Raw genomic sequence first — 17159 nt, forward strand, 5'->3', positions numbered from 1 at the left:
AATCCAGGTCCAAGTTATAGTGGTTAGTGTTTGGCTTGGGCTGTCCACCTAGTGGTTCGGCGGACTTGTAATCATTTGGGACGCCGGGGACGGGAATGGATCATTGTGACCGGGGGATCGAAACCCCCCTTGCGAAACCCTTCTCGCTCTATTCTGCGGTAAAGATGGCGGTGGTAGAGGGGGCGCACAGTGGCCGGAGCACGGCGAAACGACCCTGAAAGAGTCCCTATTCTACAGAATTTTTAACGTGGGGTACCGAACATTGCCGCCTGGCTACAGAACGAACAGTTGTTGAACGGTTAATTTCAGTGATACGTTGAGCTTTTTGCTTTATTGTTTGAGACAGGGGTGGGTGGGTTCTACACTGATATCTGGCTAACAAGCTATCGAGCTAGGAGTCCGTGGAAGAAGAGAGGGGGTTGAAAGAAGACTATTTGGAACAGGCCGCTCCACAGTTGGGGGATGTGAACCAAAACGAGCGCTGGAGGTTTGCTCGCTTCGTCCCGAACATCTGTACACCTAACTGCGGGGATGGGACAACAGGTAGGCCGCGTCGCTGAGGGGACATCCGCCGGGATACAACCGCCACAGCCCCACGCGACTCCGCAGCACCAGGGAAAGGGGAACCGTGGAAGCAACACCGTGAGGAGACCCCGGGATGTCTGCACTACTGGGACACCGCCTGGGAGGGCAGCTACCGTTAACGTTCCAGACCCTGGAATCAATATATTCACTAAACATTCAGGTAGATATAATTGCAACTTGATTGAATCAAATTACTAAAAGCAGTGATTTGTTGAACTGGTGGGTGTCGGATTTGGTTGGACTTAACTGCTAAGCTAACGAGGCAAGCTAACGGGTCTAGGAGCTAACGTTCTGTGTACTGGCAACGCTGCGTTAGCGGAAATACAGTTAGCTTGCTAACAGCAATCAGTGCCAACCACAATCCTGTTGTCCTTTAGCAAACATGTCACTGAGTTAACGAGCAGGAAAGCATAATTGTAAAGTAGTAGTCAACGTTGGGTGATATTAAAGAAACTGCTTTTGAATAGTTATGTCATTTGTATCATACTTTAGGAATCTTGATTTAATTGTAAGCGTGTCAGTTAGAGAGCGAGCGAAAATGTGTGTGTGAAATACATGCGTTTCCAGGTCTCAGGTAGGAGAGAGAAGTGAAGAGTGGTTTGGAATTGAACACACCGAAGAAAAGACTGTCATTCAGCTAGCCAGTCTTCCGGGGTTTAGCAATCAGAGGTTCCGCCTAAACAATGAGCTTTGCCACCGGGGATTGAGTGGCAATTCCAGCCCATTAACTCTCTATGGCAGCTAAAACAAGCTCACGTTACAGCCCGAAAGTGGCAATGGTCGGCTTACTTGCAACCTCAGAGAAGCTCCACAACTCTGCTGCACCGCTGGCAACACTTTGCTAGGGGCATAGGGGCACCTGGGTGGAATAGAGTTCAGCCTGCATACTGTGTAGATGCAGTGAGATTCTCTCTCACTTGCAAGCCTTGTGTCTAGGGCTGTGGTCGTCCAAGTCTTGCCTCCTTGGTTAGCTTCAGCTGTGGATACAAGGCAAAGAAGACTCCCTTGTATTGTCCTACTCATTTTGGGGTACAGCCCTAGGGTTACTGTTGATAACTCTTTCCAATTCAGCCTGGTGAAGTAGACATGAAAACCGTGACCCATGCATCGACTTTGAGAGTCACTCTCTGGTGATGGGCTGGCTATCCTGTTGTGCTGTATCGTTTCAAAATGGCATGACTTGGATAGCTAAGGTACAGGAAATGACTACCAATGCAGACTAGGTCCACTGTCACACCCAGATGTTGTTAAAAGGCAGACAGATCGATGTGGAGCTGGGTGATTGGTATTCTCTGAAGACCACTGTACCCCCACCATTGTTGTAGTCTTTCAGATGCCTTTCGGATGTAGCTTGCCCTGGGGCCAGAGGGTCAGTGAGTCAGGCAGGCAGGCAGAGTGTGGGGCAGTGCTGGGATCAGATGTGGCAGGAGGCCTGGGAGTAGGGCGGGGGTAGAGAGGCTAGGCCTGGGGCTGGGGCAGAGAGGCTGGGGCTGGGGCAGAGAGGCTGGGGTAGAGAGGCTGGGCCAGAGAGGCTGGGCCAGAGAGGCTGGGGCTGGGGCAGAGGGGCTGGGGCAGAGAGGCTATGGTAGAGAGGCTGGGGCAGAGAGGCTGGGGCAGAGAGGCTGGGGCTGGGGCAGAGAGGCTGGGCCAGAGAGGCTGGGGCTGGGGCAGGGGCAGAGGGGCTGGGGCAGAGAGGCTGGGGCAGAGAGGCTGGGGCAGAGAGGCTGGGCCAGAGAGGCTGGGCCAGAGAGGCTGGGGCTGGGGCAGAGGGGCTGGGGCAGAGAGGCTGGGCCAGAGAGGCTGGGCCAGAGAGGCTGGGGCTGGGGCAGAGGGGCTGGGGCAGAGAGGCTGGGGTAGAGAGGCTGGGGCAGAGAGGCTGGGGCTGGGGCAGAGAGGCTGGGGTAGAGAGGCTGGAGGTGATGGCTTGGGGGTGGGGCTAGGACTAAGGGAACAGGGCTAGGACAAAGGGGCTGTATCTTGAGCTAACTGATTTATCCAAGCTCTGCTCAGAGAGAGAGGTCACTTCGGTCCCCTCCTCGTCATCTGGGAACACAGAAAGCTCCTTGAAGTGCACATTCACTGTCTGTTCAAGTCTTCTCTGTTTTCTCCAAAGTCTGGATTCTGGAGTGAGTGGTCTTTTTATAGGAGCTGGAAGTGCAGTCAGTGTCTTAGCCAGGGTTCGAGGGAGGCTTGTAAAACGACTCGGCTAATGGAGGAAAAAGTGTGTGCGTGCAGCTCTTTCGGGGGAGAACGTGTGGGTGTGTGCCTGGGGGTTCATGCGTATGCTGGTGTTAGTGTTTGTCCGGTCATGCATATGTTGGTGTACAGTATGGTATACATGCCTGAAGCACTGTGAGGATATAGATACCACTTCTCCTGAACCTATACCCACCCAGCTCCCCCACTCCACCCCCCTTCTCTGTCTGCTCTGCTGTCATCCTCAGCCTCCTTCCTCTGTCTCCTTCCGCCGTCTCCTTACCCTGCCTCCTTCAGGCTAGGTGACTCATTCCTGCGCAGGTCACCATGCCATTCTGGTCCTCTCATCATCATCATCATCATTTATTCATCGACCCTGACTCTCTGTGCTTGTGTCTGTCCTCAGGCACAGACAGGAGACAGACAGGCAGACAGACGGACTGGCAGGTAGACAGACAGACAGACTGGCAGGTAGACAGACAGACTGGCAGGTAGACAGACAGACTGGCAGGCAGGCAGACAGACTGGTAGGCAGACAATTGGGGTAGACAGGCAGGCAGGCCTGTTATTTGATGTGGCTGGGTAAACAGAACGACAGGGTCTCTTTATATCAGTGCTGCTCATCGACAGGCTGGCTGACACTGACTTCCTGTCTGTGGCCACGTCAGGGCTTCTTGATCCTAACCACCGCCATCATCACTATCACCTCCACTGCAGTGTCCTTGTTTCCCATTGAGGTTAAACACAAAGCTCTTTCTTTTGGTGATGGGGAACTGGTCTCTTTCACTTCCCCACTGGGGCTGTTTGCTGTGGAAGTCCCTTATCTAATAATGTAGCTTTGTAAGTCAGAAACCCAAGGACCATAAGTGTTATACTTTTAAATTACCCTCTGTGATTTCACCTGGAAAGTGCTTGCAAGCTGCCGGTTGAATTCCCTCCTATTGGCTAATGTGCCTCTGTGTATTTATCTGATTGTTAAGAGTGTTTTAATGGTTTCTAAAGCGATAGCTTTTTTTCAAATCATTAAATAAACCTCAAAACCACATTTGATAGTTTTTTTTGTTGAGAGCTGCATTCAAAGACAGAGGGCCCCAGAAGTGGTCATTGTGTTGATGAACGCACAGCCTGCAGTCGAGGAGGAAGTGGTCATGATGTTGATGAAGGTACAGCCTGCAGTCGAGGAGGAAGTGGTCATGATGTTGATGAAGGTACAGCCTGCAGTCGAGGAGGAAGTGGTCATGATGTTGATGAAGGTACAGCCTGCAGTCGAGGAGGAAGTGGTCATAGTGTTGATGAAGGTACAGCCTGCAGTCGAGGAGGAAGTGGTCATAGTGTTGATGAAGGTACAGCCTGCAGTCGAGGAGGAAGTGGTCATGATGTTGATGAAGGTACAGCCTGCAGTCCAGGAGGAAGTGGTCATGATGTTGATGAAGGTACAGCCTGCAGTCGAGGAGGAAGTGGTCATAGTGTTGATGAAGGTACAGCCTGCAGTCGAGGAGGAAGTGGTCATGATGTTGATGAAGGTACAGCCTGCAGTCGAGGAGGAAGTGGTCATGATGTTGATGAAGGTACAGCCTGCAGTCCAGGAGGAAGTGGTCATAGTGTTGATGAAGGTACAGCCTGCAGTCCAGGAGGAAGTGGTCATAGTGTTGATGAAGGTACAGTCTGCAGTCCAGGAGGAAGTGGTCATAGTGTTGATGAAGGTACAGCCTGCAGTCCAGGAGGAAGTGGTCATAGTGTTGATGAAGGTACAGCCTGCAGTCCAGGAGGAAGTGGTCATGATGTTGATGAAGGTACAGCCTGCAGTCCAGGAGGAAGAGGGGCACCGCTGCTTGGAGCCAGACTGAGCATCCCCCTGTCCCCCCTCATCCTGCTGTGGGCATCACCCTCCAGGGGCTGATAGCATGGTGGAGGGAGAGGGAGAGAGACAGAGACGCTCGCGATCCCGGACACATAAGCTGATTTGCATTAGGGGTGAAATGGGATTAGAGAAATCCACTTTTCCATATATGTGCCAAGGCCTAAACAACCAAACAAGGCGTGCAGGCGCTGGAAATTGAGTTTCAGAGTTGGTGTTTGTGTGTATTGGGGTGTGGGGGTGGGTGGAAGGTGTAGACATTTGAAACAGAGTAATTAAGTTTTCCCCTTGACACTCCTGGTCAGTTACTTGTCTTAACCACTAGGAGGAGCTGTGGCCTGACGTTCTCATACCTCTTCAAGAAGTCCCGTCTCCACCCATCCTCACCTGAGCTCCGACAGTAAACAGGAAGTGACCCAGCTAGATGTTGGTGGAGCGTCGCTCTGTGTTTTGAGCTCATTTTGAATGATCACTGCCAATCCTCTCTCCACTTCCTGACTCCTACTGCCTGTCAGTCTCCCTCTCCCTTTCTCCTCGCTAGTCCAGCCTGGCCTCTGTAAACTGAGGCCTGATCAGGACAGAGAAGTGATTAGTTACCCTCATGTTGGTGCAGATGGCACCAGAACAGGCCCCACCCCCTCTCGTCATGCTGCCCGGGTCAGTGAACATGGGTAGAAGTATCCACACCATCACCTTCCAACGCTGTGTCCGGGTTGCTGCGAAGGGGGGTAGTGTGCTAGCGTGAGATGGTGTGGAGGATGGGGTGGGGCAGGGTGGGTGGAGGGGTGGGACAGGGTGGGTGGAGGGGTGGGACAGGGTGGGTGGAGGGTAACAGCAGCAGCTGGGGGAGAGTCTGGGTTAGATGCCGTGCCCGTTTAATGTGGACTGGCTTCCAGGGTCTGGTGTACCATACTGCTGCCTCTATGCTGCCTCTATGCTGCCTCTATGCTGCCTCTATGCTGCCTCTATGCTGCTTATCCTTCAGGCTTCAGGCTGGGGACTTGGCTTGGAGTCCTCCACACACACATACACACACACAGACATACACACACACACACACACAGCAAGGGGTCCAGTCTTTATCTGATATCACCCTCTCCTTCAGCTGCTTTCTCTCTGTCTGGCATCTCATCCCTTCTTCTCTTCTCATCATCCTCCTCCTCAATCATTCCTTTAATTGAGCTCCCCCCCTCCTCCTCACTCTCCCATCTATCTCTTTCTCTCTCTTCTCTGTCTACCTTCTTAGTTGTGTTGGAATTGAGCATGGGCTGTACTGAAGCTAATCCCCCTGTCTGTCTGTCTGTCTGTCTGTCTGTCTGTCTGTCTGTCTGTCTGTCTGTCTGTCTGTCTGTCTGTCTGTCTGTCTGTCTGTCTGTCTGTCTTCCCTCCCTCCCTCCCTCTGCCTGCTCTCTCTCTCCTATCTCCCCCTCCCTCCCTCTGCCTGCTCTCCCTCTCTCTCCCGCTCTCTCTCCTATCTCCCCCATCCTCTCAGACCCATTTAATCGCTCGCTGCGCCAGTCGGCCTTAATCTGCCGTCCTGGACCAGACAGGCTTGGCGGACTGGCACACGCCCTCTAGGTTCACACTGACTCCCCGCTGGGGGAGAGGGAGGGAGGGAGGGAGGGGGAAGGAGGGAGGGAGAAAGGGGGGGAGGGAGGAGAGGGGGGGAGGGAGGAGAGGGAGGGGGGGGGGGGGGGGGGGGGAGGAGGGAGAGGGAGAGGGAGGGAGGGGAGGAGGGAGGGAGGGGGAGGGGGAGGGAGGAAGGAGAGGGAGGGAGGGGGCATGCAGGCGGCATGCAGGCAGAGAGAGAGAATATGACAAGAATCAGTAAGAGACTGTACCACACAGTGAGAGTGAAACACACAGAAACACAATATTTGAAGATTGCGTCCATCCAGCGAGGCAGAGAGTGTAATAGACCTTCTGGTGATGGGCTGGACAGTGTGATCTGCCCTGTGTCTCTATCTCATATCTGTCTGATTGAATCATCTCACCTAGGACACCCTGTACTCTGGGATGAGCTGTAGCTCCACCTTCTCTCCCTCTCCACTCGGCTGATTCAATCATCTGTCATCTCAGATCTCACCACCGCACATCCCCTCCCTCTCTCTCTCTTTCTATATCTCTCACCACCCCCATCCTCCCCTCGCCTCACTCTTGTTCTGCATCTCTGAAGTCCTAAACACCCCACTGCCTTATACACTGCAGTGGCATGGAAACAGGCATGCACTCTCACACACACACATACACACACACACACACGTCACGGGTGCTGTAAACCCACCATGTCGGCTTCTGATTACGTTGATCATGGTAAAGCCTGTTAATCCTCCCCCACGCACTCCTCCTCTCAAATTCTCTTTCTTTGACATCACTTCCTGTTGGTTGACCTCTCTTTTTCCCGCCTCCTCGTCTGTCAGGCTGTGTTAACGTGCCTGTCCTGTCCTGTCCTGTGGAGAAGACACTCCCATCCAGTCACCATCACAACGCAAAACACCTCCAACCACACACAGACTGACAGCTTACATAAGAGCAGAGTGTGTTGCGTTAGCGTGGTGGTTGAACAGTAATCTTGACGGTAAAAGAGTGGGCCCTGCTTCAAAGCACGGTGTGATTATTTAGTCAGGTTCATTTTTACTGGAAAATGTTTGGAAACAACTGTCTTGCCCTCGTTGACAAATCGCTCACTGTCTGGGCATCAGACTTGAGTTTAAAGGAAAGGTGGCCCTAACGGGCTGTCGTTGTGTACACATTCACCCGTAATGGAAAATCAAATCTATACCCGTTTCCTCTCCCTGCTGCTGTATGAATTTGACGGTATTTGCTGACAGAGGTGGAAAATCCGGACGTCACGCCGGAAAAAGCTCTCGGAGTGAAAGAGGAAGACGAGAGAAAATGTTCAACAACCAAGAAGAGTAAAAGAAACACTTTCACTTCAAACAGAAGTACGTAGTCTGCAACACGAGTTACATTTACATTACATTTAGTCATTTAGCAGACGCTCTTATCCAGAGCGACTTACAGTAAGTACAGGGACATTCCCCCCGAGGCAAGTAGGGTGAAGTGCCTTGCCCAAGGACACAACGTAATTTGGCACGGCGGGGAATCGATCCGGCAACCTTCTGATTACTAGCCCGACACCCTCACCGCTCAGCCATCTGACTCCGAGTTACCACACACTGCTGTTTATGTTATGTAGTGTAGGGAATGATGATAATGGAATAGATAATACGTTTTCCAATCCTGTAATGGACTGACGAGGCTACACCATCAGTACACCACTGCCCGGCACACCTGGTTACACCTGGGACAGAGTGTACAAACAGGGCAGGGAACAGGGCGAGCGTCTGGAAATAAAGCAGTCAGTTTGCACGGCCCTGTGGGGCGCTGTGTTCCCTGTGGTGGGCTGTGCTCCCTGTGGGACGCTGTGCTCCCTGTGGGGCACTGTGGTGGGCTGTGTGGGGCGCTGTGCTCCCTGTGGGACGCTGTGCTCCCTGTGGGGCACTGTGGTGGGCTGTGTGGGGCGCTGTGCTCCATGTGGGGCGCTGTGTGGGGCGCTGTGCTCCATGTGGGGCGCTGTGTGAGGCGCTGTGTGGGGCGCTGTGCTCCATGTGAGGCGCTGTGTGGGGCGCTGTGCTCCATGTGGGGCGCTGTGTGAGGTGCTGTGTGGGGCGCTGTGCTCCATGTGGGGCGCTGTGTGAGGCGCTGTGTGAGGCGCTGTGCTCCCTGTGGGGCGCTGTGTGAGGCGCTGTGTGAGGCGCTGTGCTCCCTGTGGGGCGCTGTGTGAGGCGCTGTGTGAGGCGCTGTGCTCCCTGTGGTGGGCTGTGTGGTGGGCTGTGTGAGGCGCTGTGCTCCCTGTGGGGCGCTGTGTGAGGTGCTGTGTGAGGCGCTGTGCTCCCTGTGGTGGGCTGTGTGGTGGGCTGTGCTCCGTGTGGGGCGCTGTGCTCCGTGTGGGGCGCTGTGCTCCATGTGGCGCGCTGTGTGAGGCGCTGTGTGAGGCGCTGTGTGAGGCGCTGTGCTCCCTGTGGTGGGCTGTGTGGGGTGCTGTGCGCTGTGCTCCGTGTGGGGCGCTGTGCTCCGTGTGGGGCGCTGTGCTCCGTGTGGGGCGCTCTGCTCCGTGTGGGGCGCTCTGCTCCGTGTGGGGCGCTGTGCTCCGTGTGGGGCGCTGTGCTCCGTGTGGGGCGCTGTGCTCCGTGTGGGGCGCTGGTCTTCCTCTCAGCACCTGAGGAACAGGAGACGCAGAGATGTAGAAGACAGGAGAATGGTCTGGAGAGTCCTTTTAAAGTGATGCATAGAGCACCACTTCCTGTGGTGTTTGTGAGGGGGGGGGGGGCACTTAGCTCTCATTAACCCCATTACAACGTACGCGCGCGTGTGTGGTGTGTACAGGCCTGGGCAGGGCAGTTAGCCAGAGGCCCCTGTCATTAACCAGGCTGTCATGCAGGCAGGCCTGGAGTCGGGCCATCCTCCTGTTAGACTGAGAGGAGCAGGGCTGGAGAGAGAGGGGGAGAGAGGAGGGATAAAGAGAGGGATGGAGAGATGGAGAGAGGGGAAGGGAGGGAGAGAAAGGAGAGAGGGAGGGATGGAGAAAGGAGAAGGGAGGGAGGGAGAGAGGGGAAGGGAGGGATGGAGAGAGAGAGAGTGGGGAGAGAGAGAGGGGGGGACAGGGACGGGAGGGAGGGAGAAAGGAGGGATGAATGGATGGGTAGAGAGATGGATGTGGGATGGAGCGGGGGAGGGAAGGTTGGTACATGTATCTTCCCAGAAACCCTGTAATGACTCACTGAGATTAATGGGACAGGGTCACTCAGATGAAGGAGTAGGCTGAGAGGCAGGAGGAGGAGGAGGAGTGGTCTTAGTGTGTGCGTGTGTGTGTGTGTGTGTGTGTGTGGTATTATAAGCTCACCCAAAGTGCTGAGTCTCATAATGATTACCAACGCTGATGCTAAGTGCTGTCCAATAATTGATAGTGATTTATGATGATCTTTGTGTCATCGGGATGTCTATCTCAGTATTTCGCGCTATGCTATTGTAATGACGTAGACCTACATTGGGAACAGGCACGTGCAAGGCAGGTCACAATTAGTCACTATCAGAGCGAGACTGAGACCCCCCCCCCCCCCCCCTCTCTCTCCCCCAGCGCACACACACACACACACACACTCTGCGTGTTAGGCCAGGGTGCTAGCCTGGTTGACAATGAGGGCATTGTTGTCTATCCTGTCCTCATTAATATCTACAGCCGCTGGTCTATCATTGAACCCTGCCTCTTCACGGTTCCACAAACGACTCTTACAGAATGCCCCCCTACAGTTGAGCGTGTGTTTAATTTTTACTGCGTGAATACGTTATTCTGTTGCACTGTGCTGTATAGTGTCTCCCTGCCAAATATTCCTGTGAATTATTGTTTTCGCTGTCTTGTGTTTAGTGCTACCCAGCGTTCAGTGTGCATGTATTGCGGTGTCCTTGTTTTGCTTCTCATCTGCACCATTGTCTCATACCATTGTCAGTGTTTCCCTCCCAGATCTCCATCGGCGAGGTCTGCTCGGTTATTTATGGAGTCCTGTTCGTGTGTGCTGTTTTCCAGCTGTAAATAAATAGTGCTCGGCCTGTAATAGAGAATGGTACTACACGTGAGGTCACGTCTCAGTAGCCCATGTAATTAGCCCTTCTAGGCGGGTTATTGGTTTACACTGCATGCTACACGCCGCTTCTGAGAGGCAGCTAAATCTCTCAAACTTCATGGACGTCCATAGTGCCGTCCCTGATTAGCAGGCCGCTTCTCTCGGCAGAGGTTAAACTTGCTGGCGGCTAGGTTGTGTGCCAGGATAGCAGGGTGACTAGCGACACTGCGCCCGAGGTTTTGGTGTGACGTCAATCTCGTCGTCTACGATAGTTTGACGTATGATTAAGTGAAACTCACAGGCTAGCTGGGCAAGACTGAGTTTAGCCTAAATTAGGCTAAGTATTAAATGTTTGTCACGAAAGCTCTTTGATAGAGTGCCTCAATAGTGGTCTTTATGAGGTCAACTTTGCGGCCTCTCTGGTTCGAGGTTGGATGTAAAACTCAAGCTAGCAATCTGGCTAGCTAGCTAATCGTTTTACGCCGCAACAGCATAGCAGCTGCGGCCAGCAGACATCCTGTCTCTCCAGGAGTCTGGGTCGACGGTGAAATATACAGACAGAAGGGCGTGCTGGCACAGAGGTCAGACTAGAAGCCGATCTAGTGCCTCCAGACTCGCGTGTCACGTTTGACTGTCCCACCGTGAATGTGTGTTGATATCCCCGTCGGAGGGATTCTCACGTAGATTGTTTAACTTTGAACCGTGTAAACGGGGTGTGCAATTTGTGTGTGGGTTTGTGTGTGACTATTCCACAAAAATGTGAGGGAAAACGAGGATGAGGATAAGCATGTGTTCTTATCAGACTAGTCATTGCAGAGATCAGGATTCCCGTGTTACTTGTTTACTGGAAGGGGGATTTGAAGGGTGTCTGTGGGGGGGGGGGTGTGGGGGGGGGGGGGGGTGTTACAGAGGTGCTGCTGGTTCAGCTGTTCAACAACAGCTGCAGAAGAGGCAGAGAAGTCTGGGGAGGAGGTGTGTGTGTGTGTGGGGGGGGGGGGGGCGGGGGGGGGTCACCACTGCCCAGCTGTCTGGTTCTAGAGGCCCTCCTCTGCACACACACACACACACACACACACAAAGGGGTGTTCTCATCACACACACAGGCGTGTTCGCAGGCACACGACGTACCCAACGCTCAACAACTGCTGGGTCAGTCAGCCCCTTCTGATCAGCACTGAGCTGGGCCGAGCAGGTCTCTGTCTCTCTCTCTCTCTCTCTCTCTCTCTCTCTCTCTCTCTCTCTCTCTCTCTCTCTCTGTCTCCCTCTCTGTCTCTCTCTCACTGCCTATTTATCTCTCTCTCCCTCTGTATATCTCTCTCTCTATCCCTCTTTCTCTCGACTCTGGTAGGGGTCACTGCCGTTGTGTTCTGCCAGTTGTCCTCCTGGAGCAGTTGCCCGGACACACACACACACACTCACTCTTCCGGGGCTGTGTGTGTGTGTGTCGGACTGGGCAGGTTGTGGCAGGGAGGTTCTCCTTGTAGGACTCCACTACCATCTGGTGTTGACCACAGTACCGGCCCACGCTCACACACTCCTCTGGAGACCCCCCCCCCCCTCACATGCACACATACACACACACACACACACACACACACACACACACACACACACCACCCCTACCCTTTTTTCCAGCTTAGGTTTCCTCTTCCACACACAAACACACACACACACACACACAGACTCGCCTGGCACACGCACACACACACACACAGTCACACACAGTGCCATGCGGCATCTCTCCCAGAGTGTGTTTGACCAGGGAGAGAACCACAGGCATGGCTGTCCCACCCGCTCAGTCAGACAGACCTTGGAGATCCTGCTGCGGCCACAGCCACATCACAGCTAGCCGCTAGCCTGGAGACGCTAGCCTGGAGCCCTAAAGGCTTTGGCCCTCTAACAAGCTTCATCTTGCCGGAGGTGTATCACCCACTGTCCTGCTCTCCCCCAGCCCTGTAATCCAGACAGGAGGGCGGGGGGGGGGGGGGAAGACTCACCGTGGGGGGTCTCTGGCTGGCTTTCTGCCTCGCGTGCAGAGCCAGTCCACCGCAGGGCTCGGTTAGGGGTTAGTGAGGAGTGGACCGAACACGAAGCTAGCTGGTCGTTCCTGCTGGGAAGTCCAGGTGCAGAGAGACCCACCAGGCAGCGCTAGCAGTCGGCGCTAGCAGGCAGCACTAGCAGTCAGTGGCTGTCAGCAGTAGGGGCTGAGCTGCTGTAGGTAGCAGCGGAGAGGAGACGACCGAGAGAGAGGCGGACCTTTGGTTCATCAAGAGGTTACCGGAGCGGAGGGAACTTGACCCCCCTGACCCTGCAGGCGGAGCCGTCATGTACTGGGAGCTGTGGCTGAGCCAGGTGACCGCCACTGCGGCGCTGCAGTGCATGCTGGTCAAGAACAAAGGTGGGAGACACTGGTACCTTCTGCTAGAAGTGTGTGTGTGTGTGTTGAAGCCCTCAGAGATTGAGTGGATCCATCTTGATGCACGCTTCCATGTGGTTCTGGGATATTTAATGGATGATATTGAAAGATGAAAGAAGGACTAGCGACAGACATCGCTTGATTATCCTTCAACAGCTGAATGTCTCAACGGTGTTATGTTATTATCTGCTCATAGCTTCTGTGGACCACTTTGAGAGTAGATATGTCTGTACTGTAGTGCATTTTTTTATGGTTTTTGCACCCAACTACACGCTCGCTCGCTCTCTCTGTCTCTCTCTGTCTCTCTCTATCTCTGTCTCTCTCTATCTCTCTCTCTCTCTCTCTCAGCGTGCTCCTTCTGTTCTCTTCTTCTCTGTCCTTTCCTTCGTCTACGCCTCCCTCTGTCCTCAGCAGCTGCCCAGACATGCAGCAGAGCTTGTTGGCAGCTGTTAGGAGAAGTCCTGTGAGGTGTGTGTGTTTGTGTGTGTGAGGACATGTGTGAGGGCGTGTGTGCGTACGCTCTGCTCAGAGCCTGGTCCGCCCCGCCCCACACCTCAGGTCGACTTATAAAAGGCAGGAACACACACGTCCAGTTTCATCCTGAGAGTTTAGTACTCACTCCTCAGGTGTGTGTGTGTGTGTCAGAGTATGTCATTAAGAAGCATAGGCCCCAGCAGCAGTTTTGAGGAAGAGTGGGTTCGGCTGAAAGGAAATCAGTATGCGGGCCTAAGAGATGTGGACAGACCCAAACTTCCAGGTAGACACCTCTCTCTCTCTCTACCCCTCTCTACCTCTCTCTCTTACCTCTCTCTCACCTCGTCCTTCACCTGGACACATGCAGACCTGGGAGTGAGAATGCATATTGTTGGAAATGTTTGCTTGTTTGAGACTTTTTTCAGGAGTGCTCCAGGTTGTGTTTGTAGCTGGTAGGACCAGGTGAACAAGATCATCTCTATCTCATGTAGAGTTGATTCTCCCAGGATTCGTGATTTGTTTACTTAATCCTGTTAATGTTCATTTGTGAATCATTTACTGTACAAGCATCATTCAAACGTATGAGATTCCACAGCTCAAGGAGGCAGGAGGACTTTTCCCCTCACAAGTCTAACCTCTCCTCCCTCCCTGTCTCCCCCTTGCGTCTCCCCCCTCCCCCCCAGAAGCGCTTCACCGGCCGTTCGGCCTGGACTCGGCGGCGTTGACGGAGGCGGTGCGCTGGAGCTCCAAGGAGAACCTCCTGGGCGCTGCCGAGAGCGACCCCAACCTCTTTGTTGCACTTTATGACTTTGTCGCCAGCGGAGACAACACGCTGAGCATCACCAAAGGTATGTGCTCCGAGAGGATCGATCTGGTGTTCAGTTTCACCTCCTCCTCTTCCCTTCCTTTGTTTACCTCCACCGCACCCTCACCTGAGAGGGTGACTGCTCACCTGAGAGGGTGACTGCTCACCTGAGGCTGGGGCAGGTGAGGCTGGGGCAGGTGAGGCAGGGGCAGGTGAGGCTGGGGCAGGTGAGGCAGGGGCAGGTGAGGCAGGGGCAGGTGAGGCAGGGGCAGGTGAGGTTGGGGCAGGTGAGGCAGGGGCAGGTGAGGCAGGGGCAGGTGAGGCAGGGGCAGGTGTGTCCACTCCACATTCCTGGAGCGTGAGCTGGGCTGCTCACAGAGACAGGGGGGGGGGGGGGGCAGGTAACCCTTCAATGAGAGAAGGACTGAAAGGGGAGGTGACAGAGGGAGAGAGTGAGAGAAAGAGAGAGAGAGACAGAGAGAGTGAGAGAGAGAGAGATGTTTTTTTTCCCCATTCTAAAAGAAACATCAAACATGGAGAGATTATTATAGACATTAGAGGTTATCCCCAGCTGCCCAGGATATAAGACCGATGCTCAGACTGTGACACAGCGACAGAATAGAGACCAGACACACACACACACACAAGCTTTCATACACAGCATCTGACACACACACACACTCTCAAGTCAGGCCCTCACACATGCATATTGTCACACACACCCTGGTGTGGTTCTGAGGTGTGTGTGTGTGTGTAAGGAATCCTCTGTGATAATAACAGGTGGATGAGGCTCACAGGGAAGGCCTTAGCAGACCCGCCCAGCCTAATCACTGTCTCCCATACCCAGCCCTGGCCTGGCCACATGTCACAGCATGACAGACAGACAGACAGGGTGTTGATGGGGAGGGCAGTTGGCTATATTCAGAGCTGTGTAATGTTTGCATGGTGACTTGCAGGACCTTAGCCATGAAGTGTGTATGGATCATGCCAGCCAGAAGAGGGAGAGACAGTGTGCGTGTGCGTAGCGGGACTCTTGTGCCTGTGCTGGACAGGATGCATGGTTAAAGAGTAGACCAGGTAGAGGAGGAGAGGGAGAGGGAGAGGAGAGGAGAGGGAGGAGGAGAGGGAGGGAGAGGAGAGGGAGAGGGAGAGGAGGAGAGGGAGGAGGAGAGGAGGAGAGGGAGGAGGAGAGGGAGGGAGAGGAGGAGAGGGAGAGGGAGAGAGAGGAGAAGAGGGAGAGAGAGGAGGAGAGGGAGGGAGGGGAGGAGGAGAGGGAGGGAGGGAGGAGGAGAGGGAGGAGGAGAGGGAGGGAGAGGAGGAGAGGGAGAGGGAGAGAGAGGAGAGGGAGGGAGAGAGAGGAGGAGAGGGAGGGAGGGAGGAGGAGAGGGAGGGAGAGGAGGAGAGGGAGAGAGGAGAGGGAGGGAGAGGAGGAGAGGGAGAGGGAGAGGAGGAGAGGGAGGGAGAGGAGGAGAGGGAGGAGGAGAGGGAGGAGAAGAGGGAGGGAGGAGGAGAGGGAGGGAGAGGAGGAGAGGGAGGAGGAGAGGGAGGAGAAGAGGGAGGGAGGAGGAGAGGGAGGGAGGGAGGAGGAGAGGGAGGAGGAGAGGGAGGGAGAGGAGGAGAGGGAGGGAGAGGAGGAGAGGGAGGAGGAGAGGGGAGGGAGAGGAGGAGAGGGAGAGGGAGAGAGAGGAGGAGAGGGAGGGAGGGAGGAGGAGAGGGAGGAGGAGAGGGAGGGAGAGGAGGAGAGGGAGGGAGAGGAGGAGAGGGAGGAGGAGAGGGAGGGAGAGGAGGAGAGGGAGAGGGAGAGAGAGGAGAAGAGGGAGAGAGAGGAGGAGAGGCGAGGGAGGGAGGAGGAGAGGGAGGGAGAGGAGGAGAGGGAGAGAGGAAGAAAGGTTGATGGTGCTTGTGAGGCTCAACAGAGAACAACTAAGGAAGCAGAGATGTGGTCAGAGGCAGGAGGCAGAGATGTAGTCAGAGGCAGCAGGCACTCCTTCCTCCACACTTCTGGCGTCATGGAGACATAAACACACCAAGTCTCTACACGCCGCAGCAGCCCTACCCTGCTGCCTCAGCCTTCATAAAACATACCAGACTGGCAGACAGGCAGGCAGGCAGGCTGGGCGACTGACTAGCTCCACACCCACACACCAGAGCAGTAGAAGAATGTTGGACAGGAAAGTATATATCACGGGTGGTGGTTCTGTAGACGGGGGGTCCTGTAATTCTGGCTCGTTCGTGCGCCCACCACTGCTACGAAGGAGAGAAGCTACAGGTGTCTGACACGAGGCGCTGAGTTGGTTTGGTCCTGACCTGCATCCTCTGTTAGTTAGCAGACGTCTCCCCACAGAGACAAGCTGCAGAGGTGAAGAGGTCTCCTTTCTTTTCTGACGGTCTCTATACCCCCTTCAGCTACCTCTCCCTCATCCTCCTAACCCCCATCCCCACCCACCAAGGAGAGAGGTTGAGTGCGCAGGTATTCTCCCAGGAACAACTCAAACAGAGAGGGTCTGGTGGTAGATGCTGTGAGGTAGAGTTCAGCTCCAGGCCCTAACCCAGCCTCCCGCTCCGTCCTCCCCAGGAGAGAAGCTCCGTGTCCTGGGCTACAACCAGAACGGCGAGTGGAGCGAGGTGCGCTCCAAGAACGGCCAGGGCTGGGTGCCTAGCAACTACATCACGCCGGTCAACAGCCTGGAGAAGCACAGCTGGTACCACGGGCCGGTGTCCCGCAGCGCCGCCGAGTACCTGCTGTCCAGCCTCATCAACGGCAGCTTCCTGGTGCGGGAGAGCGAGAGCAGCCCTGGGCAGCTGTCCATCTCACTGCGCTACGAGGGCCGGGTCTACCACTACCGCATCAACACCGCCTCCGACGGCAAGGTAGCGGGGGCGGGGTGGTGGTGGATGGGAGGGGGAGGGGTGTGAGGGTTAGCTAACAGGGTTAGGGTGCAGTATTTTAGAAACAGGATTCAAGCGTGTCCCTTTCTTAAGTCTCCCACGTCGGTGATGCTTCTCATGTCACCGGTCTCTCACCGTTCCATCTCTCTGTTTCTCCCTGTCTGACCTGTCTCCCTCTCACCGGTCTCTCTTCCTGTTCCATCTCTCTGTTTCTCCCTGTCTGACCTGTCTCCCTCTCACCGGTCTCTCTTCCTGTTCCATCTCACCGTTTCTCCCTGTCTGACCTGTCTCCCTCTCACCGGTCTCTCTTCC

General features: G+C 54.7%; 1 protein-coding gene across 5 annotated transcripts in view; it reads left to right on the forward strand.

Annotated features, from left to right (window-relative positions):
* The first annotated feature begins 62 nt into the window (after positions 1–62).
* Positions 63–17159, forward strand: part of abl2 (c-abl oncogene 2, non-receptor tyrosine kinase) — a 28348-nt gene continuing 11251 nt past the window's right edge. For 2 of the 5 annotated variants that reach the window (XM_047036710.1, XM_047036711.1), the window contains exons 1-3: positions 63–745; positions 13837–14001; positions 16534–16829. In XM_047036710.1, coding sequence (XP_046892666.1) covers positions 532–745; positions 13837–14001; positions 16534–16829 — 675 coding nt within the window. In that variant the 5' untranslated portion in view covers positions 63–531. Of the gene's footprint in view, positions 746–13227; positions 13437–13836; positions 14002–16533; positions 16830–17159 lie in introns of those variants that run through there. The other 3 variants (XM_047036712.1, XM_047036714.1, XM_047036713.1) reach the window with 3 other exon arrangements.

The sequence above is a fragment of the Hypomesus transpacificus genome, chromosome 16, assembly GCF_021917145.1.
Source record: "Hypomesus transpacificus isolate Combined female chromosome 16, fHypTra1, whole genome shotgun sequence".
NCBI classification, from domain to species: Eukaryota; Metazoa; Chordata; class Actinopteri; order Osmeriformes; family Osmeridae; genus Hypomesus; species Hypomesus transpacificus.